The following is a 25,686-nucleotide window of genomic DNA, read 5'->3' on the forward strand; positions in this document are numbered from 1 at the left end:
AGAAAGCAGTTATTTTAAATAGTAAAAATATTTCACAATATTTCCCAGTGGTCCATTACATGCATACATGGTGCTTGTCTGTTTCTTTCTTGCAGTGGAAAGGAAAATTAAGACTTTGAAGCAACTTGCGGTCTGTAGAAATGAAAACTGATTTGTACAGGATGTGAAAGGCGAAGCTTTAATACATTTGTATGTTTTCATTATTTTGTAGGTGCTGGATTTATCATTGTTATATCATTATAAGCTCACTTATTGTTATTAAAATATTTTGACTGAGTCTCTAGTATTTTTGGTACATGACTAAAAAGCTTCACTTAAAATGAGGCTTTGCAGTAAGAACATGTATGTGAAAAGTAAATCAATACACATTATCATTCAGAAGTGTAATCCTAAAAAATGTGTTGTTTCCACAAAATATTAAGCAGCTTGTCTGTTTTCAACATTAATAATCAGCAAATTAGCATATTAAAATTATTTCTGAAGGATCGTGTGACACAGAAGACTGAAGTAATGATGCTGAAAATTCAAATAAAAATAGTTAATAGGTGTTTCATAATCATAAACTGATTACATGTAATTTTGATTATGTAATTAGATTCCAAAAATGATGTACTTGTAATTATTACATTCACATTATTTCTTATATACATGTAATGTAGCAATTCCCAAACTTTTTATTTGTAAGGCGAATCTCTTTTACCAAATATATTTATTTGAATCCGCCCCACCCTGAGATTTTAAGGTAATAAATGAATAATTAACTAACACATTAATTTTTCATTTATTAGTTCCTATATGAACCCCAGTTTAGAAAACGTTTATGTTTGATGCACCACTTATGTTAAAAACAACAAATGTAATATGTTTTCTTTCTCTTTGCATTTTTATCTTAATATGGTACAAGATTATCTATAATATTATCTATAATATCTATTTTTTTTTTCATGTTTAAATCAATATGAAAAACAAGTTAGGTCAAAAGTAATCAAAAAGTAGTCCGATTACATTACCTAAAATGTGTAATGTAATAGATTACGTTATTACGTAACTGAAATGTAATTTGGAATCAGCAACAGATTAAAATATTTTAAGTGATCTACCCAGCTCTGTTCAAAATATTACTGTTTTTACTGTATTTCTAAACAAATAAAGGTACTGTTTGTGAGCTTGAGACTTTAAAAGCATTGAAAAAAATCTTACCAACCCCAAAGTAATAACTGTCTCGAAATTTTAATTCAGATTAGTCAATTGCACAATTCTGAAGTAATACTGTCTACTCAAACGTATATTCATTTTATGATTGACAGGGTTTTCAGGTTTAATTTCATCACACAAAGCAGATCATTTTCAGATATGGGGTTAAACACAGGGCATATTTTCAGGACATATTGACTGGACTTTACACAGAGGGGCCTAGTGTTATCCAAATAACCCCTGTTCAACTGAAAATGTTCATGATGATTGTAATTTATATGGATTTTACGGAGAACATTTTTTTCTTCATTCCATATTGATTTGTTTAAAAAGCAGCTCAAACTGGTTTTATCAACATATTCTTTTTTTTTCAAACTTATTTTAAATTTAAATATTTGTATAAAATATCCATAAAGCACCTGTATTCACAAGCTCAGATCTGTCCTCATGGTGTTAAATATTACTAAAAAACAAAAGCCAGTTGAAACTTGTATTTTAATCAAGCACTCTACACATTCCAAATAATATTACACACCTTAAACCACCGTGGATTCTCATTGGCTATCGCAGGATCGAAAGAACACGCCCACTCTGGTTTATTTAGAGCGATGGGGCAGGGCATATTTCGACCAATGAAAAACGAGAGTCGAGCATGAGCTCATGAATATTACAACTACCGGTTAGTACACAGTTATATTGAAGTTCACATAACAAGTTACCTCCTTCTGCACTCACTCAGGTCCACAGCCGGGCTCCAGACCAACCCAAATCAGGCTTACCTAACGACAGCACATCAAAATGTCAGAGAAGCTTCCATTCAAAGTTGGTTAGTATAAGTTTATTGGATTATTCACGTTAGATCATGCTCAAAATCACGCAATCATGATTTTACCGCCAATGCTAATTGGCTAATTGGCTAATTCCACTCTGGTGATTTCTAATAATCTCTCTGTTAGATCGATAAAGCATACGATTCTCTGCAAAAGGTTTTTGGGTTGTAGTTTTGACCGAGCATGAATTGTTGCAAATCTTTAGTTGCTAGTGCTTATGTATCACATGGCAGAGGAGGCGTTATTGTCAGCGCTGCCTTGCACGAGATCCACTATTGCAAATCTGCGCCATAAAATCACAGTTCGCGCACTTAACATGTCTAGGTTATTATTATAGCCATTTTGTGCTGACTCACAAAGTGGGATATATGATTTTATAGCTAACACCTGTCAAAAAAGCTAGCGTGGTTCCATTCGGAACACGGGAAGAAGCAAGTTTGGAAGTTGTAGTTTTTCCGTGCGCTGTAGAAGCTCCTGCGAATGAGAGAGCCTGCACTACTAAACTACATTTCCCAGAATCCAGTTGTCAAACGCGCCGCCACTTTTAGTGGCTCGCAGTCGTTCGTTTTCGCGAATCGATTCTTTTGAACAGTTTGTTCGGATCGTAGAATGGCTCAGCCATTTGATTCTGTTCAAATAAAGACACGGTATAATACTGTTTGATAGTTTTTCAGTCATGTTTTATTAATGACTGCTAATAGTAATTTTATGTATCTCAGTTAGAACATAGTAATTTAGAGCGTAAATGTGGTTTGGATATACGTTAAACAATATTGCATTTAATTTACGGGCTGATTCATTAATTCATTTGCACTTTTTGCTAAAATACGTTTTATTAAAACTAGCTACGTTTCGTTTAATTGCTAATAAAAATCTTAAATATATTTCCAGTTCGAATCAGTGAAACACTCGGTTTAGTCCAAATGGATTTGTGAATCAGTTCAATCGAATCTTTGAAAACGTCCAGCTCCTCCTTTTTATGGCCAACAATGAATGTAAGGTGCTAAAACGTTGTACTTTAAGACAGATTAAACCTACCACGTTTCTGTCTTCAGTGTTGATTTTGCATCATGTTTAGTCACACGTCAGCACAGTCATGCTGACTGGACTTGGCAGCTGTCTCTCAGGCATTTGCATTGAGTCTGTTGTTGTTTTTCAGCAAACTTCTCTGATGTTCTCTCAGAGCAGATAAGCTCAAGTAATTCAATAGTAAATACAGCTGGACTTTACTCTGTGGTCCTAACAGTTCGGAGTTCATTCAACATCAGTTAATGAAATGTCAAAGTGCACTAGTACGGCACACTAATTTATTAATAACCCATTCTGAAGACATCTTATAAGGTTTCCATGGTCACTGAAAACCATGGAAGTCAAAGAAATAGAAAAATTATGAGAAGTAGCAATATTTAAGTCATGGAATTTGGAAATTCAATTTCAATCTTCATGTTAAACTGAGCAAATACTTACCTAGATCTTGTTATAGGTTAGTGGTTGCAATAAAAAAATTATTTTCTGATTGAATACCATTTTCTTTTGTAAATACACATTTGTTTGACTGCTAAATACACTCAAAAAATTGCAGTGTTTTTTTTAAAGAACTCTCTTTGCTCACCAAGCCTGCGTTTACTTGATCCAAAATACAGCAGTAATATTGTGAATTAAATATTTTTACTATATACTGTTTAAAATAACTGTTTTCTATTTGAATATATTTAAAAATGTAATTTATTTCTGTGATTTCAAAGCTGAATTTTTAGCATCATTACTCCAGTCACATGATCCTTCAGAAATTATTCTAATATTCTGATTTGCTGCTCAAGAAAATGTTTAATATATTATTATTATTATTATTATTATTATTATTATTATTATTATTTATTTTTTAGTACATTTTTTTTTTCAGGATTCTTTGATGAATAGAAAAATCAGAAGATCATCATTTATCTGAAATAAAAAGCTTTTGTAACATTATACACTATACCATTCAAAAGCTTGGAGTCAGTATAATGTTTATTTATTTTTTTGGGAAAGAAATGATAGGAATTAATACTTATTTATTGAGCAAGGATGCTTTAAATTGATCTAAAGTGATCATAAAGACTTTTCTAATATTACAAAAGATTTCTGTTTCAGATAAATGCTGTTTTTCTGAGCTTTATATTTATCAAAGAAACCAGAAAAAATTCTACTCAGCTGTTTTCAACATAATAATAATAATAATAAATATTTTTTGAGCAGCAGATCAGAATATTAGAATGATTTCTGAAGGATCATGTGACTGGAGTAATGATAATAATAATTCAGCTTTAAATCACAGGAATAAATTACATTTTAAAATATATTCAAATAGAAAGCAGTTATTTTAAATAGTAAAAATATTTCAAAATTTTACTGTTTTTGCTGTACTCTGCTCAGGTTGGTGAGCAGAAGAGACTTGTGTAAAAAAACAAAAATTTTACTGTTCAAAAACTTGTGACCAAACTGAATCAGTGCAGACAAGAAAATGAACATCTTTAGAGTTGCCTATTGGTCAAGTGTGCATATGAAACCAAGCACCATCTCCTCAACCAGTTCAATGTTAGGTATGTGGTTTTGGATGTCATCTGTTGAATTCCTCTTCTAGATGTCCAAATATGAGACTGACACGTCAAAGTCCGCTTTAACTTACGTGTTATAATGGAAATGTATGTCTCTTGAGATTTCTTGTTACTATTTAACTGTGCTCTCAAATGTCTGAGCCAATCTTTGACCGTTTAATTTAATCATTCTTTCCGTTTCTTGAATTTAGTACTTGTTTAATGCATAATCGGTTGTCATTTTCTCTCTGTCCAGCCGATATCAGCCTGGCTGAGTGGGGACGTAAAGCCATCGACATAGCCGAGAATGAGATGCCGGGTCTGATGAAGATGAGGGAGCTCTACGGCCAGACGAAACCCCTGAAAGGCGCTCGCATCGCAGGCTGCCTGCACATGACTCTACAGACCGCTGTGCTCATCGAAACCCTGACTGCCCTCGGAGCTGAGGTGAGGATGCAGAGTCAAAAGCATTGAAAAAATGGTTATTATCTACAAAAATAAAAAACATCTAGATGCCTAACTTTGCAGTCTGACTGAAATGCATTGCTTCTCTAATCCCCTATTTCCTCTGTCAACCTGGAATATCCCAGCCCAAGGCCGTATTTTATCCTAAAAGTAATGAAACTAACATATGAAGTCTGTACAGGTCACATGATCTCATTCCTGCTGCTTGTTCTCTGTCTGCTCCAGGTCCAGTGGTCCAGCTGTAACATCTTCTCTACCCAGGACCACGCAGCAGCAGCCATTGCTAAAACTGGTGTTCCAGGTAACAGGTGTTTGTGTGCTAGACTGTCGCTGCGGCTCTGCTGTAATCCTGCTCACTGTTTGCTCTAAAGCTGCGTAATCGCATGTAGATAAGGAGAACTCAGAGTTTAGAGACACATCCAGCATAAAGCATGTGGCTAAACCTAGAATCGTGGGTTTAATCTTTAGATTTGACTCAACATTTTTGAAGGACTAACATGCAAGAGCATGCAGGCAAAGATAACTCAATCAACTTCGTCATTACAGCTTTTAGTCAATGAAAGACTTTCCCCATGCAGTTTTTAAACAATGAAACCTTGAAAGGGATACAAGCTTAATGATTTTTAGTTAAAAAAGGTTAAACATTTTATAAAAGATTGCAAAATGTTTATCTAACAACAGAAAACAGATCTTTAGGCTGTGGTTTTCTGCTCTCTTCTTAGGCAGCAGTGCTTATAAGCATAACATGAACATAATTTTACACTACCAGTCAAAAGTTTTTGAACAGTAAGATTTATGTTTTTTTAAAGAAGTTTGTTCTGCTCACCAAGCCTGCGTTTATTTGATCCAAAATACAGTAAAAACAGTAAAAGTTTAAAATATTTTTATTCAAAATAACTATTTTTCTATTTTAATATTTTAAAATGTAATTTATTTCTGTGATTTCAAAGCTGCATTTTTAGCATCATTACTCCAGTCACATGATCCTTCAGATATCCTTCTAATATGCTGATTTGCTACTCAAAAAATATTTATTATTATTATTATGTTATTATAAAACAGCTGAGTAGAATTTTTTTTTTTTCAGGTTTCTTTGAATAGAAAGTTCAGAAAAACGGCATTTATCTGATATAGAAATCTTTTGTAACATTATAAATGTCTTTGCCATCAGTTTTGATCAATTTAAAGCATCCTCAATAAAAGTATTATTTAAAGATATATATATATATATATATATATATATATATATATATACTGTCTCTGAGCTTTTAAATGGTATAGTGTATAATGTTACAAAAGCTTTTTATTTCGGATAAATGCTGATATTTGGATCTTTCTATTCATCAAAGAATCCTGAAAATATAAATTTAAATATTGATGATAATAATAGTAATAAGAAACGTTTCTTGAACAGCAAATCAGCATATCATAATGATTTCTAAAGAATCATGTAACACTGAAGACTGGCGTAATGATGCTGAAAATGTAGCTTTGATCACAGGAATAAATTACATTTTAAAATATTCAAATAAAAGCAGTTATTTTAAATAGTACAGTATTTTACAATTATTACTTTTGCTGTATTTTGGATGAACATTTTTGACTGGTAGTGTACTATAATATTGGGTCTGTTTTTAGTTCAATTGAATGTTTTATCTATACTTTTAAGTATAAAAATGAACTCTAAATATATTTATAATTGACATGTCTCTCTCTTTGTCTGCTGTCTTGGGTGGATTTGTTTTTCACTGCTCACAGTGCATTATGAGATTGCTTTCTCCACAAAGGATAAGCCTAGATGCAGTGCTGCCTAAGAACTTGGCCTTAAGAAGGTATTTTAGTTAGCAGTATAATTATGCTGGCAGCCTTCTGTAATCGCTTTTAAATCGGGAGCGTGACTGATGCAATAACATACTGCTTACTAGCTCACTAGGTTGTGGGACAGAGCCATATGTTATTTATTAGGTACTAGTTACATTAGAAAATGAGTTTAGACCTTTATACATTGGGATTTTTTTAAAAGTAAATTGCACATGCGGGAAAGATTGGGAAAAATATTCAAATATTTATGAACCGTGACAGTGGCATGAGTAACATGTACTACTCTTTAGAAGTTTGGGGGTCAGTAAAGTTTTGTTTTTAATATTTTTAAGTCACTAATGCCTACCATGGTTGTATATATTTGATCGAAAATACAGTAAAAATGGTGATATTTATAAAAATATTATTGCAATTTAAAACAACTTTTAAACTTTCAATTTAAAACAATATAATTTATTCCTGTGATGACAAAGCTGTATTTTCAGCATCATTACTCCAGTCTTCAGGGTCACATGATCCTCCAGAAATCATTCTAATATGCTGATTTGCTGAAACATTTCTTAGTATTATCCAATTTTTTTTTTAACAAAATATATTTTTAATTGCTTTTATTTGAGCTAAATCTTTTGTAACGTGTTTTTACTCTCACTTTTAATTTTAGTTAATCCTTGCTAAACAAAAACTATTAATTTCTTTGAAAACATGACTGACCTCAAACTTTTGAATTGATTGGGTGACTTTTGCATTAATTTTTTTTCTAGGGGTCGACTGATTATCGGCACCGATATTGAGCATTTTTATGGTTAACGGTCATTTTCAAAACCGATTTGCCGATAAAATAATTTAAAAGCATTTAATGAAGTTTTTGCCAGAGCCCTTGTTATTCTTAATTTTGGCATTGATTTTTATTTTTACACCAGACATGCATATATTTCGGTTCAAATGATCAGTTATAAGTCTACTTGATCTGTAATAATCGTTTACTTGTCACATTTACTTGTAACATTTATTACTTGCATTTACTCATGTAAAAATACATCACGTTTATTTTTGGTCTGTGAGCCAGGTAAATGAGTTAAGATGTAACTTTGAAAATAAGATGAATGTAAGCACTCAAGCACAAACTTTGCAAAGCCGGTAACTAGTTCATCCTTTTATGTATCGGTGTCTAATGCATGTGTTGTTTGTGCTGTATTGTAGTGTATGCTTGGAAGGGAGAGACTGATGAGGAATATGTGTGGTGCATCGAGCAGACCATCTACTTCAAGGACGGTCAGCCTCTCAACATGATCCTGGACGACGGTGGAGACCTGACCAATCTGGTGCACCAGAAACACCCCAAACTGCTTGCAGGTATAATGCAGTCTGTGTTTGTTCTGTTATCATCTACTCATTCTCATCCTGCACAGCCAGAGGTCAAGTAGAGTCATGTAGACAACTCTAAGTAATGTTTAATTTCATTCTCTCAGTTACTATCGTTGTCTGGATGTCCTTAGCTAGTAATAACAGCACTTCTGGCCTGCTGATGCTTATCATAGAGTTGTACTGTACTGCTGTTTAATGGCCACTAGATGGCAGGATAACCCATGATCAAGCTGTTCCATTCTTGGCCTAGTAAAGAAAGCAAGCATTATAATATAGTATTAGCAGTCTTAGTCTAGGAAGGATAGCTCACGAAAGGATTTATAGGTTTCAGTTTTATTTGACAGAAAGGGGAGGTCATGTGGTGTTAGTTTTACGCTATAAATGTTGTCAAATTTTAATAGGTCAAATTTATGAGGCTGCTCTATTTGATCTCTGACCTTTGGTAGGGTTAAGAATCTGGGCTAGAAACACAAAGGTCAGCTCTCTGATTCTGTGTAGGGACCTGTGAACTGAAGAAGTTTCACAGGTTGCTCATGGATTTCTGCAGTTAGTGAACTAAATGGCATTAGATATAAAACTAAAGCAAATATCTGTTATCTGCTCATCCTTTTTTTTTTTTTTTTTTTTTTTTTTTTTAAATAATTATTGCTTTTATTCAGCAGGGATGCATTATATTGATCAAATGTGACAGTAATGACATTAATAATATTACAAAAGATTTATTTAATTTCAAATAAATGCTGTTCTTTTGAACTTTCTATTCTTCAAATAATCTTAAATAAGTTTCCACAATAATATTAAGCAACACAACTGTTTTCAACATTGATCATTTGAAATGTTTCTTGAGCAAATCAACATGTTAGAATGATTTCTGAAGGATCATGTGACTATGAAGATTGGAGTAATGATGCTGAAAATTCAGATTTACATCACATAAATAAATTACATTTTAAAATATATTCAAATAGAAAATAGCTGTTTTAATTTATAATAATATTTCACAATACTGCTGTATTTTACTGTGTGTTGAATCAAATAAATGCAGCCTTGGGGAACATAAACTACTTTTCAAAAACATTTAAAAAAAATAATGTAGATAAACTTCCTTAAATATTATAAAGAGGAAAAATAAACCCCACAAGCTTCCTCTTGTTTCTAAGGGCCTAAAATGGGGACTTTCTGTCATTCCTGCCTATGACCGGTGACTAGAAAAATTGCACTCCATAAATACTTTTAATGACCATGAAATTATCCTAAATTAAGCAATGGGAATATTGCTCAATTGCAAAATTAAAATGGGAAATATCATGGAATTTTAAGTGTTTTTTTTCCCATGCAGTCATGGAAATTTCTTTGATTTAATACAATTTTATAGATTGTAACTTTATTACTTAAAATACTGCCCCTGATAAGTAAATTCACATCTTAGCTATTACTTTGTCCTGTTTTAGCATGCCTGGAATGCTGTACTGACCAGAATGTGTTTTATATTTAACATTATGGTGCATATTTTTAATATTTTCCATCGCATATGTGCAGGAGATGTCACGTCACTGTGTCTCTAGCAGCATCAGACTTAATAACTTAATAGCCAGTTTTTCTGTGAAACTGCACAAAAATCAAGACCTGCAGTGACTTCGCTCCTCGTATTTTCATTTCGTGTGGATTAATGCCAGAAATGTTTCCACATGGAGTTATGATAATGCTTTTGGCTTCTTGAGATATTGTATATTTTCCACCAAAGCTAAAGTTGTCATGAGATGTCTTGACAGTCACTAATCTTTCCTTAAGTAGAAGGTTGAAATGTCTTGGATTCGGTCTCATCAGTTACACCAGTGAGGGTTAAGCTAACCTACACAAAAAATAAAATTTATCGAGCCAACTAGTAAGTTCAACATTCCTTCCAGACAGATGCACAGAGCAGGATTTTTCTGGGTCTTTAACATTTGCAAAATGTTGATTTGTGTTTTATCTCTCAGGAATCAAGGGCATCTCTGAGGAGACCACTACAGGAGTTCACAACCTCTACAAGATGTTGAAGAAAGGGGAACTCAAAGTTACTGCCATCAATGTCAACGACTCCGTTACCAAGGTGACCTTTTATTAATGGAATATTATAATTAATTTATTAATGGCATGGTTATAATATTATATGGCTATTGTAAATAAAAATATTTATTTGAGAATTACTTGTTCTGCCACTCTCTTCAGAGTAAGTTTGACAACCTGTACGGCTGCCGTGAGTCTTTGATTGACGGCATCAAGCGCGCCACAGATGTGATGATTGCCGGTAAGGTGGCAGTGGTGGCCGGGTACGGTGACGTCGGTAAGGGCTGCGTTCAGGCCCTGCGAGGGTTTGGTGCCAGAGTCATCGTCACAGAGATCGATCCCATCAACGCTCTGCAGGCGGCTATGGAGGGTATGTTCTCTGTGTGTGTGTGTGTGTGTGTGTGTGTGTGTGTGTGTGTGTGTGTGTGTGTGTGTGTACTTGTTTTTGCTAAATTGTGGGGAACAAAAGGCCCCACAAGGATAGTAAAACCTGAAATTTTTGACATTGTGGGGACCGGCTTGTGGTCCCCATGGGTACAAAAGCTTATAAATCATACAGAATGAGATTTTTTGAGAAAGTAAAAATGCAGAAAGTTTTCTATAAGGGTTAGGTTTAGGGGTAGGGTTAGGGTAAGGGGATAGAAAATACAGTGTGGACAGTATACAAACCATTGCGCCTATGGAGAGTCCCCACAAAGATAATAAACCAGACATGTTTGTGTGTGTGTGTACCTGGTACTCCCTACATTATGAGGACCAAATGTCCCCAGAAGTATAGCAATACCATTAAATTCTGACCTTGTTAGGAATTTTTTTTTGGTCCACAGCTTATAAAATCATTTGGAATTGAGTGCTTTGAAAATCTAAAATAGCAGAAAGGTTTCTGTGAGTGGCAGGATTAGGGAAAGGGGGTAGAAAATACAGTTTGTACAGTATAAAAACCCTTATGCCTATGGAATGTCCCCACACAAAGTGGAAACAGTGTGTCTTTGTGTTTTTCTTTCCTTCTCATTGAAGAAGAGACACTCCATTATGGTGTGCGCATCAAATTAAATGTACAAAAGTGATTTTCTATAAACAGAAAGCATATTAAATGCAAGTAAAGTGTCTAATTTAAATTAACTTTTGTGAAAATAAAATGTCAAAATATGGGAATAAAATATGAAATAATGTTCCATCGTTATTCAGCATAACAGATATATTTATGTAAAAATTAAACAACGTTGAAAACACTTAATCTGACCTGTACTTTCTAAAATATATAAAATAATAAGTGATCTTACTAAATCTTATTATATTTTAAATGATTAAAATGTTAAAATGTAAAATTTAAAATCTTTATTAGTACTGTCTTTCAAATCACTAGTTAGTTCTTATTAATGTAATCTACTGATTCTGGTTCTATTATATATATATATATATATATATATATATATATATATATATATATTATTATATAGTTTTAATCTTTTGATGTTTGAAATGCCCTTTTTGTCTTTGACCCTTGTATATTAAACGTATACTTATTTGTTATTTACTATTAGTAGCATATTAGAATCATGTGACCCTGGACCACAAAACCAGTCATATGTAGTCAAATTTTGAAATTGAAATTTATATGAATAAATACACTTTTCATTGATGTATGGTTTGTTAGTATAGGACAATATTTGGCCAAGATGCAACTATTTGAATATCTAAAAAAAAATTCGAAATCACCTTTAAAGTTGTCCAAATTAAGTTCTTTGCAATGCATTTTACTAATCAAAAATTAATTTTTGATATATTTATGGTAGGAAATCTACAAAATATCTTCATGGAACATGATCTTTACTTAGTATCCTAATGATTTTTGGCATAAAATAAAACTCAATAATTTTGACCCATACAATGTATTGTTGGATATTGCTACAAAAATATACCAGTGCTACTATATATAATAGATTTATATTGTCAGTAATAATAGTATTCATTTTATATATATGTGTGTATATATATATATATATATATATATATAATGAATAACAATTTTTTTTTTTTTTTTTTTTTTTACACTTAAACTTTACATTTAAAATATTCAGATATTTTATATAATTTTTACATTATTCTGTTAATAGTAATAATGACATTTGTCAAATTTATTATTTTTACTGCTGTCGATGATGTTTTTATGTGTTTATATATAGGCCACCCTGTTCACTATTGTCTAACTATATTAGAAATGTGATTTATCCACATCGGTGTCAAAGAGCCCAACTGTATATTTTTAGGGAGCTGTATTTGGAAAGTTGTTGTAACTCCATGCCAGGCAAGTTTTAGAAAAGTGGATTGTTTTTTTTGTCTGATTGCCCTGCATTTGGGTCTCATTACACAGGCTATGAGGTGACCACCATGGATGAGGCCTGCAAAGAAGGAAACATCTTTGTGACCAGCACTGGCTGTGAGGACATTATCCTTGGCAGGTTTGTGTAGCGTTAATCAAACATGAACCAACTAACAGATGTCAAGCTAGAATGTGTTGTACTGGTTGTATTGTCCCCTCAAGAACTGAGGAAATTCTGTTTCCGTTTTTTTTTTAATTCCGGTTTCGTAATGATACTTTTAGTTGTTTTAAGATGGACCAGATGGAAAATATTTCAAGAATGATTCTTGTAGCAATTTCAGCCTTTTGCCCAACGATGAGGTCACTTTTGTTTCCAACAGCGAAGTAATGAATCAATAGTTATTTATGGCACGACAAATTTTATTGCATCTAGCAACATTTAATGTCTTCATCTTGCCTTAGCCTCTTGGACTTGTTTTGTCTTAACAATACAAAAAGTGTGGTTTATTGTGGACGGTTCCCTTGTACATGTTATTTTGAAGGGGAAAAAAAGTGGTTGTAATCCTCAGTTAGTAAGTGTAGTCTGGCTGTTGGATGTTTACGAGTAACCAAATAGCTACTTGGGCAGACAAACACACTTTTGGCTCCATCCTGGTGTGAAGTATAAAATCGGGTGGGTTTTTGGTGCTCGCCAGTCAAGTGTTTAATGATAGTGGTGCTTGTCTCAAGGTTTGTGCGGGTCCTTAAATTGTCTTAAAAATTCTTAAATGTATCAAATTTAAGGCCATAAAAAGTCTGGTTCAAGATGGTCTTAATTATGATTTCAAGAGGTCTTTTTCAAGGGGATGGAAGGACGAGAATTGCGATATGGCTTATTGTGATGATTAAACTTTAAAAGGCACTGATTTGATTGAATAAATATGAGCGCTGCACATTTTAAAGTCAAGTGCTGTGCAGCTTTATGTACTGCAGTTACCAAGAAACCGCTATATTTCTGCTGTTCCGCAAGTGCCACCTGCTAGCAGAGAATGACTTTGCTTTTCTAATAAACCTGTCTGCTTTTTTTTGTTCAGACCAAAGCGAAAAATCAACCCATGTTTTTCCAAATCAAATGTGAACTGGTGGATCGACAAGACCGATAATGCACTATAGAATTTACATTTCGCAATGCGGAAAACACAGGTGGAATCGCGGACTCCAGTCATAAAAACTGCTCTGAAAGTCACTTCATGAGCAGAAAAAAAACTATTATTATATCATATACCAACAGAAACTTAAAGGTCTTCTCAGAATCCCGTCAAAATAAAAGTTGTTTAACTTGAAGAAATTGTGACAGAAATATCACTTAATGTAGACCTAATGATAGTTATTAAATTATTATTAAATATTCTTTTTTTTTTTTTACAGAATATTTACCTGAAAAATTATTTACCAGAATTTATTTACCAGAAAAATGTAGATACACAAAAAAAGGAACTAAATAGAATATATATATATTTTTTTTAAATAAAATGTTAATCAGAGAAATTAAATGGAAAACATTAAAATGAAATTCAGAAAATCAATGGAAAACACAGAATTTAGTAAAAATAAAACTGAATTTGAGGGGGAAAAAAATCAAAATGTATTTCATTTTTTTTTTTTTTTTTGTTCAACCCATCAATATAAAAGTTCGGTTTAACTTGAAGAAACTGTGGCAGAAATATGTGTACTTAATGTAGGCCTAATTAAATTTATTATTATTATTTTTTTTTTTTTAAAGGAATATTTACCAGAAAATTTATTTACCAGAATTTATTTACCAGAAAAATGTAGATAGACAACACAGTATTTCTGAAAAAAAAAAAAAAAAAAAAAAAACCCTAAATAAAATAAGAATGAAATTTTTTTTATAAAATGTTAATCAGAGAAAATTAAATGAAACCATTAAAATGGAATTCAGAAAATAATGGAAAACACAGAATTTAGTGCAAATAAAACTGAATTTGAGGAAAAGAAAATCAAAACGTATTTCATAATTTTTGCTCAATAATTATTGTTTAACTTAAAGAAACTGTGGCAGAAATGTATCCCTTAACGTAAGCCTAATGATAGTTATTAAATTATTATTGAACATGTTTTTTTTTTTTTTTTTTTTTTTTTTTAAGGAATATTTACCGGGAAAATTATTTATTTTATTTACCAGAAAAATGTAGATACACAGTATTTCTTAAAAAAAAAAAAAAAAAAGAGAGAGAGAGAGATAAAATAATAATTCATTAAATCATTATTTTTTTTTTAAATAAAATGTCAATCATAGAAAATTGAATGAAACCATGAAAAGAGAATTCAGAAAATTTAATGGAAAGCACAGAATTTAGTAAAAATAAAACTGAATTTGAGAAGAAAAAACTCAATTTTTGATTTCATGATTTCAATTAATTAGACGTTCTTTTTGAATAATATTTTTCAAATTTCTAGGATTTAAAGAGTCTAGAAAAATGAAAACCGAAAAAACGGAATCCAGAAAAAAAAACAAAACGTAATTTTGGGGGAAAAAAAACTGATTTCATAGGGCCCTACTCACGGCGCACAGTCTGACTTATTGGACATCCTGCTAAAAACATGAATTGAATTCTCACACTTGTGCGGCAACTGCATATAAGGATGTCATCCGGCACAGCGTGAAAGTTAGTCAACAATGAATCCTTTCAACATGATGAAATGGGGTTTCTGCTGGTAACAGGCAGGGAGATTCATGTGCGGTGGAAGGACCCCCGGGCCTGCGATCAAACACGCACAGCATGAGATCTGGCCCGAGCCTGCTACATTATGCAGCGCTCGCTTGAGTTTCGTGCGCATATGCGCGCCGCTCTGCGCTTATCTGATGCTTAAAGGCGGAGGTGAGCGGGCTGGTGGGTTCTGATGGGGTGTGGGCCTCTGTGATAAATGGTCGGGATGAGGACACGCAGGGGCCAGTGGAGCACAGCTGCTGTTTGGGATTATCTACAGATGTGCGAACTGTGTCTTAGATTCTCTGGAAGATTTCAGAGCTGATGGGACATGTTTAAAGGCTGGCAATCTGCATATGTCTGTCTGGCACCAGTTAAGAAAATGCAGTCCAGAAATGGTCGAGGTGAAATATTTTGAACCTACATTTTTGCTTCAGCCTTGATTGCCTAAAAACGTAATTGCCCACCTCTGCTTGAAAAGCCGCATGATTTGATGGATCATTCATTGGCTGAAGAATAAAAGATGCAGGACGAGTTACTTGTCAAATGTAATATTACGGTTAGCAGCCCGTTTAAAATGCCAAGGCAAACATTTTACTTACTGCTGGTACGGCTTTTACTTACTTGTGAACAGAATTTTGTGCCAAAAGCTGTTTGAAATGGTGCTTCGACTAGAAATGTTGCTCATCTTTGTCAGGTAGTGTAAACATTATGTATGTTGAATTTATTTATTTATTTATTTATTTATTTTTTCCTCGCAGACACTTTGAGAACATGAAGGATGACGCCATTGTCTGCAACATTGGTCACTTTGACTGCGAGATTGACATGAAGTGGCTCAATGAACATGCAGCAGAGAAAATCAACATCAAACCTCAGGTACGAGATTAATGACTTGAATGGTGAACAGTAATGCATTTGTTATTTTTTATTTATTTTTTTATTTTTTTAACTAAGAATTTTACTTTTTCACTTTTACAAAAATCTTTTAAATATATTTTTAAAATTATTTATAAATAATTAAATAATGATTTTTTTTTTTTTTTTTTTTTTTTTTTTTTTTTATTAATTTTTTATTAGCAATGGGCAACAGTTAATCACACTGAAAAATAAAATAAAGTTTTTGTGTACATAATATATGTGTGTGCAGTGTATTTTTATGTATATATAAAGACACATACAGTATATATTTTGAAAATATTTACGTATATATTTATATTAATATAATTTTTTATATATAAATGTATTTAATATTTAAACATTTTTCTTACACACACATTCATGTATATATTTATTTATTTATTTATTTATATATACATAATAAATATACAGAGTACACACACTTATGTACACAAAAACGTATATTTTGAATGCGATTAATCACGATTAATCATTACGCAGCACTAGGTTTTATTTATTAATGATAATGAAATAATATTTAATGGTTTATTAGTTTTAGGGGAAAGATTAGAGCACTTTAATAAACTGTTTTCTATATTTGTTGTTTTATGTACTAATAATAATTAATATTAAATAATAATAAGTAATGATTAAATAATGAGTAGGAGAACAAAATGCATATTTTAATTTTTATTAATTGTATTCTTTTTTTTATTGAATAATTTTATTTTAATTTGCTCTTTGTCATCTATCTATCTATCTATATGTGTGTGTATGTTTTATATACATAAAGTTTATTAATTTATTATTATTATTATTGTTATTATTATTATTATTATTATTATTATTATTATTTTAAGTGATTTAAATTAGAAAGTATTACATTTTTAAATACTTTTTACATTATAATAGTGAGAACTGCCAAAAATGTAAAAAAGGGAAATAAGGTGTGGGTATGTAATATATATATATATATATATATATATATATATATATATATATATATATATATATATATATATATATATATATATATATATATATATATATATATATTTTTATTTTTTTTTTTTTTTTTTTTTTTTATTAATTTTTTGGGGAAATCATACATAAAATTTGTTGAAATGGTCCAAAGATTTTTCTGTATTGTAAATATACAAGCCATGAATTTAAAACCTACCCCATTTGCTTTCTAAATACACACTCCTGACTTTATTGTGAACAAGTCATCAATACTTGTTTTTGTTGTTTTTCCCCTACCAAACACCAAAACCTTGCTTTCAAAAGCCCTGCTTTGTGACCCATGATAGCCAGCTCTGATCTGACTTTGACCAACTCTCCGCTCTTTTATACAGGTTGACCGTTATCGCATGAAAAACGGCCGTCACATCATTGTTTTGGCTGAGGGGCGTCTGGTGAACCTGGGCTGTGCCATGGGCCATCCGAGCTTCGTAATGAGCAACTCATTCACCAACCAGGTCCTTGCCCAGATTGAGCTGTGGACCAACACCAGCAAATACCCACTGGGTGTTTACTTCCTGCCAAAGAAGGTACGGTAGCTTCATGTAAACTCTAATTGCAGACACAGATGGTATTGTCCATTAACATGCACGTTATCCATGAATATAAAAGGTTTACAAGCTTACTTAAAAACAAGATGCAGATGTTTTGCATGCATGCAAAGTGGAGCAGAGAAGCTTTACTGATGATATTTGTATGTCCTTCGTGCACGTGTAGCTGGATGAGGAGGTGGCTGCCGCACACTTGGACAAGCTTGGCGTCAAACTGACGAAACTGACAGAGAAGCAAGCCAAATATCTGGGTCTGCCCCGCGACGGTCCCTTCAAAGCGGACCACTACCGCTACTAAGTAGCTTTGACCAGTCGCAGCTCAGCTGTGGATGAAGACGGACTACGCTGTGATGTGCTTAATCATGTCTCTCGCTCTCATCACGAGTGCCTGCGAGCTCTCACCAACGCCTTTTTGCAATGATATCAAGTGCAACTTGTGAACACATTGTCACTGTCTCGCTTGCATTCCTTGTTTTATTACATGGTTATGTTGAAAACAAAAAACAAAACAATTCTTTCATTAAGTCAGGTAATTGATGTCCCTACGACGGTTCATTGTGAAGAGTTCCAGATTGTCAGATAACTAAATTGAGCGAGTTTTACCCGTTTTGCCCATGCATACTTTTGTAAACAAATGAAAGTAATGACTATTCTGGAAAAAAGCTTAGTTTCTCTGTTAGCAGGCTGTGAGTTTGAGTGGGTCCTGTTTTATTACATCCACTCATGAAGACCTGATGAAATAAATGTGGTGTTTGACTGTAACACGTTCAGCTGTTAATCCTTCATTTCAGCACTGTGGTTCTCAAAAATGGTCCAGAAAAATGAGTAGTAATTTATCAGTATTACTGTTGCTCATTTGAATGAACGCCCAAGCCCACGTATTAAACTAAAGTATGTAAATGTTTTTTGTTACAGACATGAATGATTCGCCAAATCAATGTGATAATTGATGAAACTGGATCTGTTTTGGGATCTTACAGAGATTTATTTATTTATTTTTTTTTTTTTAACTGATGCCATAACCACACAGAGGCTTGGTTTCACAGAAAGGTCTTAAACTAAACCAGGATTAGGCCATAGTTCAGTTAGGACATTTAAGTAATTTTTATAAACATGCCTTAGAAAAATCACCACTGGTGTGCACCTTGAGACAAAACAAAGGCACTGACATACTTCAGATCAGTCAGTGCAAGTTTCCTTCAGTTGTACCATTGCATTTTTGTCTGGGACTAAGTGATGTTTTTTTTAAGCCTTGTCTATAAAACCAGGAGCCAGTTGCATAAACTTAGCCTCTATGTTAAGACAGCATCTTAAGAACTAGTTTGACCAACTAGCAGTTAACCAAAGGGTAATCAGTCTTATTTACCCTTTAATGGTAAATAATTATGACCAGACTAAAAAAAAAAAAATGAGTGGACTAACTTTTAAGACCAGTCTTAACCTTTTGTGCAACTGGCCCTAGGTGAGAGCGTACTAGTAACTGCCAGTTAACTAAACCACTTAAATCATTTTTGTTAACTGAAATAAAGCTAAAACAAAATAGATAAACTTAAATGAAGAGTAGAAATACTGCTTTGAAACTTACTGAAGCAAGTTTAGTTGATCTAGAATAATTACTAAATGAACATAAATGAAAATTAATTGGAAATAAAATAGAAAAACCAATAAAAATCACAAAAGCATTCACCTAATTTTTTCCATAAAGCGACTCGTTTTGCTGCTTGATATTGCGAATTGGTGTGTCTTACCATATTATTTTCATGTATTATCTTTATTATGAACACACTGGTTTGTAGTGCAAACAGTTTTACTGCACGTTGTTATTCTCATTGTTTCCCTAATAAGGTGGACATAATTGAAACTGATAAAACTAAACCTCATAATGAAAACATAAGATGTAAAAATAAAAGCTAATTTTAAATATCAATAAATACTATATAAACGATGGTAAAATAATACTGGTAATTGCAAAATTAATAATAATAAGTGGGTTTTGCATAGACAAACACTGCTCATGTTCACTACAGTAAATGTAAACTAGTTATCTAATGTTTTGAGAAATAAAAGGACAATATGATTCACATAGTCAACCATTTGAAAAAACAAATGGGTTTGGGTTGAATGTGCACTTTTTATTCCTTGCCATTTTTTTTCTTCCATAATTGTTGTAAAATAGTGTCAGAATTATGTGGTTTCTTAAAATTGTTATTTCAGGTCTTCTTGGCAACGAAAAGTCATTCTTGTGGCTGTTTAAAACAAAAAAAACAGCTTTAATGTGAACTTAAAGTGATAGTTCACCCAAAAATGACAATACTGCCATTATTATGTTTTACTGAAACTGTGACTTTCCTTGAAACACAACAGGAAGGTATTTAAAAATGTAACTGGGGTTTTTTTGGCCCATGCAGTGAGAGTTCAGTGTAGTTTGGGTTACGCTTTTTTGCTATAAAGAAACAACGATGACAGCGCCTGAATGTTAGGGTGAACTGTCCCTTTAAAGCTAACCATCTCGCATACTCCCGAAATTACTTATTGCGCTAGGATTTGGGGTCACAGATCTTGATGTGCAATATTTCCATTCTGATGTTAAACAGAATAATGTGAAGCGATTTCAAAAATCTTCACAGCATTTGAGTTATGACATTTCCCATAAATAATCTTAATATCACAAGCCAAAACATATGAAATTAAAACCGTTCCACTTGTGTCCTGCAATGATTGCTTGATAAAAACATCATGCTGAGGCATCCAACTGACAGACTTGTGACAATGATGACAACTCCCCGATGAGAAACGAGGCCGCAATATGCGGTCGGCGACACAAAGCGTTTGAGAGGAGCCATGAAAAATAGCAGAAGGACTGGGCCCGCATCCATAAAATCAGGATTTGGTCTCACTGAGACATTAACTAATGAACCCAAACTAGTTTATTTCATAGATAAGCAGTGCCTTAGTAATTCAAGCTGCCTCGCAGACACATGGCTTCAATCTAATTTGGCCCTTATTAGCTGGAAACTGTAAACTGGTGTAGTTAGTGTTTGTGGGGTAAAGGAGTAGTCTGTAGGCCATTAGATGTACTGGACCCCTATAATGCCTGCAAAGTGTCCCTTGAGAGACATAACAAGGGCCTATCTTTTTGAGTTGTTCTTTTTCCTCTTCTCCTCTCTCACCCATTGCTTCCTTTTCAATGTGAACCAGCTGTGGCGTCTGGAGCCTTTCGTGTCACCCTGTGCGTGTGTTTGAATGTACGTTTTATTACCTGTGTTGGACCGATAATTGAGGTGTTGGGAACTGGTGTCCTTATGCTTTGATCTCGCTTTGCATAATCAGTTGTCTTTAAGGCAAGACCTTTAAAATAGATTCGTTGTAGTTTGTATTAAACGCTTTGGGGAGCTTAATTTAAAATGATTTAAACAGCATTTCATTGCTTATCTGTTCTTTATGCATGCATTTTAATGACCTCATTAAATGACAGACTATGTCGGACACATGCACATTAAATTGTATATATTAATGACTTTATTTCAAAAATAGTTCACTTGGTAGCCACAGGTTGTGCACGCGGTACTCAAAATATACATTTTCCTTGACGTTGATTTCAAAAATAATTATAAAAACTCCTTGATATGTTACGTCAACTTTATAAAGATGCATGTGTACGACATAGGTACAAGTGATAATAGCCTAATAAGTATTATAATATTTTTTTTTATTTTTCCCATAAGAGCTTCCGGCGTTAGCCGCTTCAAGCTATATTTTCCTGTAAGAAAAGTTTGTTTTGCTGCTTCATAGTGCAAAATGATGTGTCTCACCATATTATTTTATTGTGTTGTCTTATTTAAAAACAACCTTGGTTGTAGCGCAAGCAGTTTCCCGTTTATTGCACTTTGTTGTTGTTATTCTCGCTACCGCAGATAACGAAGCGGAAGTCTCGCACATTCAGACAACAGCTTACTTCCGCATTGAAATATAAGGTGGATACTACTTCAAAGTATTGTTATACTGTCTTACTGTTTCCATACAAGGAATTACAGTGGTTTATCTTAATCGCTACACACTATGAAAATTACTCACTAGCTGATTTTTGAGAAAAAACCTTGCACCACAAGTAAATATATAGAGAGCGTAAATCAGAATTCAGCAGACAAATTAACACGTTTAATTCTTTATTATTTTAATTTACAATGTTGAAATTTTACAATGATTTCTGCAACGTTTTTCCTAGTTTTAACTAGTTAAATTGGATATTGGTCATTGCTTGAATCAATAATAATGATATACATTGCACGATTTTCAGACGACATATATACATTCATGTACAGAAAGATAGCCTACATTTTAAAAAATCCATTCATTTAGTTCATCTTTCAACAAAAATATTCTCCATTGGTTTAAAAAAACAATTACCACAGACTTCACCTAATTATACAGACATAAGTTTGCCAAAACAGTGTCGAACGATTTTATTAAATAAACTCTTGGAATCTGTCGTTTTGTTTAATTTTAAATTCATTTTGTTTTGTTCTATTTATTCGTTGAGACTGTTGCCGGTTTTATTTTAGTAAACACCGGCAGCTATTTGGCGGCAACTGTGGTTGTCATAGTGATTTTTTGTTTGTTTGTTTGGCGGATCCCTTATCTCGTTTATAGCAGCTTAAACAGGTTACCAGGTGCCTTAACGTTTTTTTCTATAAAGTGCTTACAAAAATAAAATTCTTAAAATTTTTTCCATTAACGTGAGTATTTTAACAATACACTTATAATTAACTTTAATGTGATTTACTTTGGTAATCACCCAGGTGGCTCTCCATTTCTCCCGTGCGCTTCTGACGTTCAGTCGGTATTATCTGGCCAGGAAATCTCCGATTATAAAATGGAGTGAACTGATATTTGGTTGTTATAATCCCACAGGGTTTTATAAACAAGGCTTTGAGATCGGGACAGTCCCATCATCCTCCTCCACGGGACTGATGGCCCCTGTCAAAGGGTGTTCAGCATTTCGGGTAGCCCATACGGCAGTAGCAGACGGTCTTGAACAGGCGGCAGTGGCAGAAGGCGCACTGATCGCAGCACACCGCGTTCGGCGTCTTGCAGCTGCTCCAGAGCGGGACGCAGTTCGGCGGGGGCGGAGGTCGCTTTACACGGTTGCTGGTGAATTTCTGAAACACATCCAATGAAGGTTTACGTTCACATGTGGTTCTTTAGCTTCGGGTACTTTATATTTGTCCATGAAATTAGGTCTAACAAAATAAACATGAACCAATATATTATTTATTGTGAAAATCTTTTACATTTTAGCACAAATGACTACCGTATCCTAGCTAAGGCATCATTTTCACCACGACCAACTAATGTGTTAATAAACTTTTATCAGCAGTTCGTGTACTTGGTCACCAAGGAGAAAAGAAAAGTGCCAGAGAACAGCCTGACGCATGTGTACAGTAAACAAAAATCCAGGTAAATATCACTCACATTCATTTGGTCATATTTTAAAAGTGGGAGAATGCTATTTAATGGTGTTAAATGCTAGATGCAAACTTAGCGTTAGCAAAACAAAGTAGGCTACATATCAAACCAAAAAAAATTTCAAATGTAATTTCCGCCACAGAATGCTATACTGAGCCCAATAATAAAAACTATTTAAAATATTTTAATAAACCTCAATCTGTATTTCCTTAAACATAGAGATTTTATGAACAAATAGTTAATTAATTTTCTTATTGTAAAATTAAAATGTCTTAAGACTGATACAAGGCTGTAGATTGACTAAACAGTATATTTGTACGCATATTAGTTTGTAAACTAAATTAAACACTGACTTTTTTTTGTGATTTTGCAGCTTCTCATCATTATATCTGTGTGGAGCAAATGCATTAAAGCGGTTAAACTATAAATGAATATGCCAACCAAACCTTTTTTGGTTTCTTTTCCGTTTTCTTGTTCCTCTTAGGTGTTTTTGAAAGGCCTTTGATAACAGAAAACAAATGCATTTAATCATACATCACTTTAAAGTTATTAAATTAGTAGCATAAAAAGTAAAAAAAAAAAATGGAGAACAATGCTTGTGTGGCTAGAAGTTTCTGTTCACCATTTTTAAGTCATTTATTTACTGTTCTTGTTCAAGAATGATGTTTTATATAGTTTTTCTGTAAGAGAAAGAAGCCTTACCGACTATGAGCACAGAAGGTGCATCTGTTTGGTTGTTTACTTGCAAGCTGATGGTTGTTTGGTTAGAGCTGTATTGTTCCTCCATGATCATGTGTGTGTGTACCGTAACACAGTAGGCTAAACAGAGCAGCACACAGCACAGCAACAATGACGGATTCATATTAAGACTTCACCCTGCACGAAACAATAGTTTCAAACAAACATCAAAAACGAAAGCCGCACATAACACATACAAAATTAGCTACACATAAATGTTTCGCTGCAAAACTGGATGTTCAGTCTTTAAAGGCTTGACTTATTTTAAACACCTAAACAAAGAGAGAGAAACATACGGTAGACAGAACTAGCCTTTATGAATTTGCTTCATAAAGTACAAATTTATCCAAAGCGAAGCTTAAACTGTGTAAATGCAAGGAAATTTGACATATCACGTCGTTGTACAGAAAATACACACATAAAAAACATCTACAAGAGCAGTTTAATAGTAGTTAGAATTATAAGCTGTAGATTTTGCTAAAAACAAAACAAAAAATCAAAAACAAATCTCCAACCGGCAACGGAGACTTTTTTTTATTTTGTGAAGTAGGCCAAATAGCATATACCAAGAAAACATGTTGTATTCCTGTGCAGTAAGTTCAATATTAATTCAAACAATCAACGAAGTCACCGACAAAACACTTACAAGTTCACAAGTAAAGCTACAGTTTCAGTTTACAGTATTTCTAGTGGCATTTGATCACAATTCATCATTTCTCACCATGTCCAACCTCCTGTTTCTGACAATCTCGTGTTTTCTTTATATCCTCTTTCAGGGTGCATTCAAAAGCGATACTACCCATGGTAATCTTCAGGAGTCGGTGTTGGGAATTTACAAACTGACCTGTCCTGGTGAGTTATGGGGCCCCCTGTTTTCTCTTTGCGTAGCTGGCTTGAGATATTCCCCGCTCCCCTGCTGAGACTGAGAGAGAAATGTCAGACAGACTTTTTGTAGTCAGGAAATTCAGAAAGGGGCGAAATGATAAAATTAAGCAGGGGCGGATCCACACGCCCAGACGGGACAGAGGGAGATCGACGTAAAAAAGAGAAAGGGTGAACGATAAGTATGTGTACAGAGAGAGCAAGTGTGTGTGTGTATGTATTGTGGTCCGAAAAAATATTTGGACACTTAGTTCACACTTAAAAATGAATATCAGAAGCGAATTTTTTTTAACGAAAATGAATAAACAATAGGTTCCGGCTGAATAACTACCCTAATATAAATCATCTAAACACCAGTTGCACGAAAATGTTCACAGATGCCACTCACTTTGATATTTTGTTATCTAATCCAGTGACATTCAGACATGAAGTGTCCAAACACTTTTTAGGAATGCTGTGTGTGTTTGTGAGGGAACATCCTGAGAGTTGCTTTTATTTTTTTGAATAAAAAGGTAGGAATGTGAACGATATTCACCCACACACCAGAGCCTGTTTTTGATTTGTGATTCATCAGATCTAATGCAGGCACATGACATAATCAATAATTACACACAGAAAACAAGAGGAATTTCCTTTGTGTTTTTTTTCTCTCTCACTCAGGGCAGGTATGATTGTTACAAGATTATCTGAACACATTACCACATATCTGAACACATGAAAGAACATGTGGTGTGATGTGGATTTGTCTTCCATACAATGTTATGGAATTTTATTACACCTTCAACAACAGTTCCA

At 33.3% G+C, this 25,686-nt stretch overlaps 2 protein-coding genes and 1 long non-coding RNA gene across 5 annotated transcripts; 2 read left to right on the forward strand and 1 right to left on the reverse strand.

Moving 5' to 3' along the window:
- The first annotated feature begins 1,853 nt into the window (after window positions 1-1,853).
- Window positions 1,854-18,567, forward strand: ahcy (adenosylhomocysteinase). The gene is made up of 10 exons (XM_051112931.1): window positions 1,854-2,020; window positions 4,857-5,047; window positions 5,291-5,366; window positions 8,087-8,239; window positions 10,231-10,343; window positions 10,463-10,670; window positions 12,675-12,762; window positions 16,096-16,213; window positions 17,590-17,784; window positions 17,972-18,567. Exons 1-10 carry the CDS (start codon window positions 1,993-1,995, stop codon window positions 18,101-18,103), a joined length of 1,302 nt encoding a protein of 433 aa, XP_050968888.1. The 5' UTR covers window positions 1,854-1,992; the 3' UTR covers window positions 18,104-18,567.
- A 3,966-nt stretch (window positions 18,568-22,533) lies between these two features.
- On the reverse strand, window positions 22,534-24,930 carry asip1 (agouti signaling protein 1). 3 transcript variants are annotated; one of them, XM_051112902.1, is made up of 4 exons: window positions 24,854-24,930; window positions 23,974-24,147; window positions 23,718-23,770; window positions 22,534-22,964 (listed from the first exon to the last, which is right to left on the reverse strand). In XM_051112902.1, exons 2-4 carry the CDS (start codon window positions 24,131-24,133, stop codon window positions 22,797-22,799), a joined length of 381 nt encoding a protein of 126 aa, XP_050968859.1. In that variant the 5' UTR covers window positions 24,134-24,147; window positions 24,854-24,930; the 3' UTR covers window positions 22,534-22,796. The 3 variants fall into 3 exon arrangements, with proteins under 3 accessions (XP_050968859.1, XP_050968860.1, XP_050968857.1); XM_051112903.1 differs by having other exon boundaries at window positions 24,731-24,871; XM_051112900.1 differs by lacking the exon at window positions 24,854-24,930 and adding an exon at window positions 24,731-24,853 and having other exon boundaries at window positions 23,974-24,090.
- On the forward strand, window positions 22,937-24,870 carry LOC127167072 (uncharacterized). The gene is made up of 3 exons (XR_007827949.1): window positions 22,937-22,984; window positions 23,180-23,262; window positions 24,786-24,870. It is a non-coding gene; the product is annotated as an uncharacterized LOC127167072 (long non-coding RNA).
- Window positions 24,931-25,686: the final 756 nt, after the last annotated feature.

This window comes from Labeo rohita, chromosome 6 (genome assembly GCF_022985175.1).
Source record: "Labeo rohita strain BAU-BD-2019 chromosome 6, IGBB_LRoh.1.0, whole genome shotgun sequence".
NCBI classification, from domain to species: domain Eukaryota; kingdom Metazoa; phylum Chordata; class Actinopteri; order Cypriniformes; family Cyprinidae; genus Labeo; species Labeo rohita.

Excerpts from the sequence above, each read along its gene's own strand:
- asip1 (XM_051112900.1), bottom strand. The coding sequence starts at position 24,812 with ATGGGTAGTATCGCTTTTGAATGCACCCTGAAAGAGGATATAAAGAAA. Across the intron at positions 24,091-24,730 it reads GAAACAGGAGGTTGGACATG|CCTACTGTGTTACGGTACAC; the intron begins GTGAGAAATGAT and ends TGCTCTGTTTAG. Across the intron at positions 22,965-23,717 it reads CGGAAAAGAAACCAAAAAAG|AAATTCACCAGCAACCGTGT; the intron begins GTTTGGTTGGCA and ends GATGTGTTTCAG.
- ahcy (XM_051112931.1), top strand. The coding sequence starts at position 1,993 with ATGTCAGAGAAGCTTCCATTCAAAGTTG. Across the intron at positions 5,048-5,290 it reads TGACTGCCCTCGGAGCTGAG|GTCCAGTGGTCCAGCTGTAA; the intron begins GTGAGGATGCAG and ends TGTCTGCTCCAG. Across the intron at positions 16,214-17,589 it reads AAATCAACATCAAACCTCAG|GTTGACCGTTATCGCATGAA; the intron begins GTACGAGATTAA and ends TCTTTTATACAG.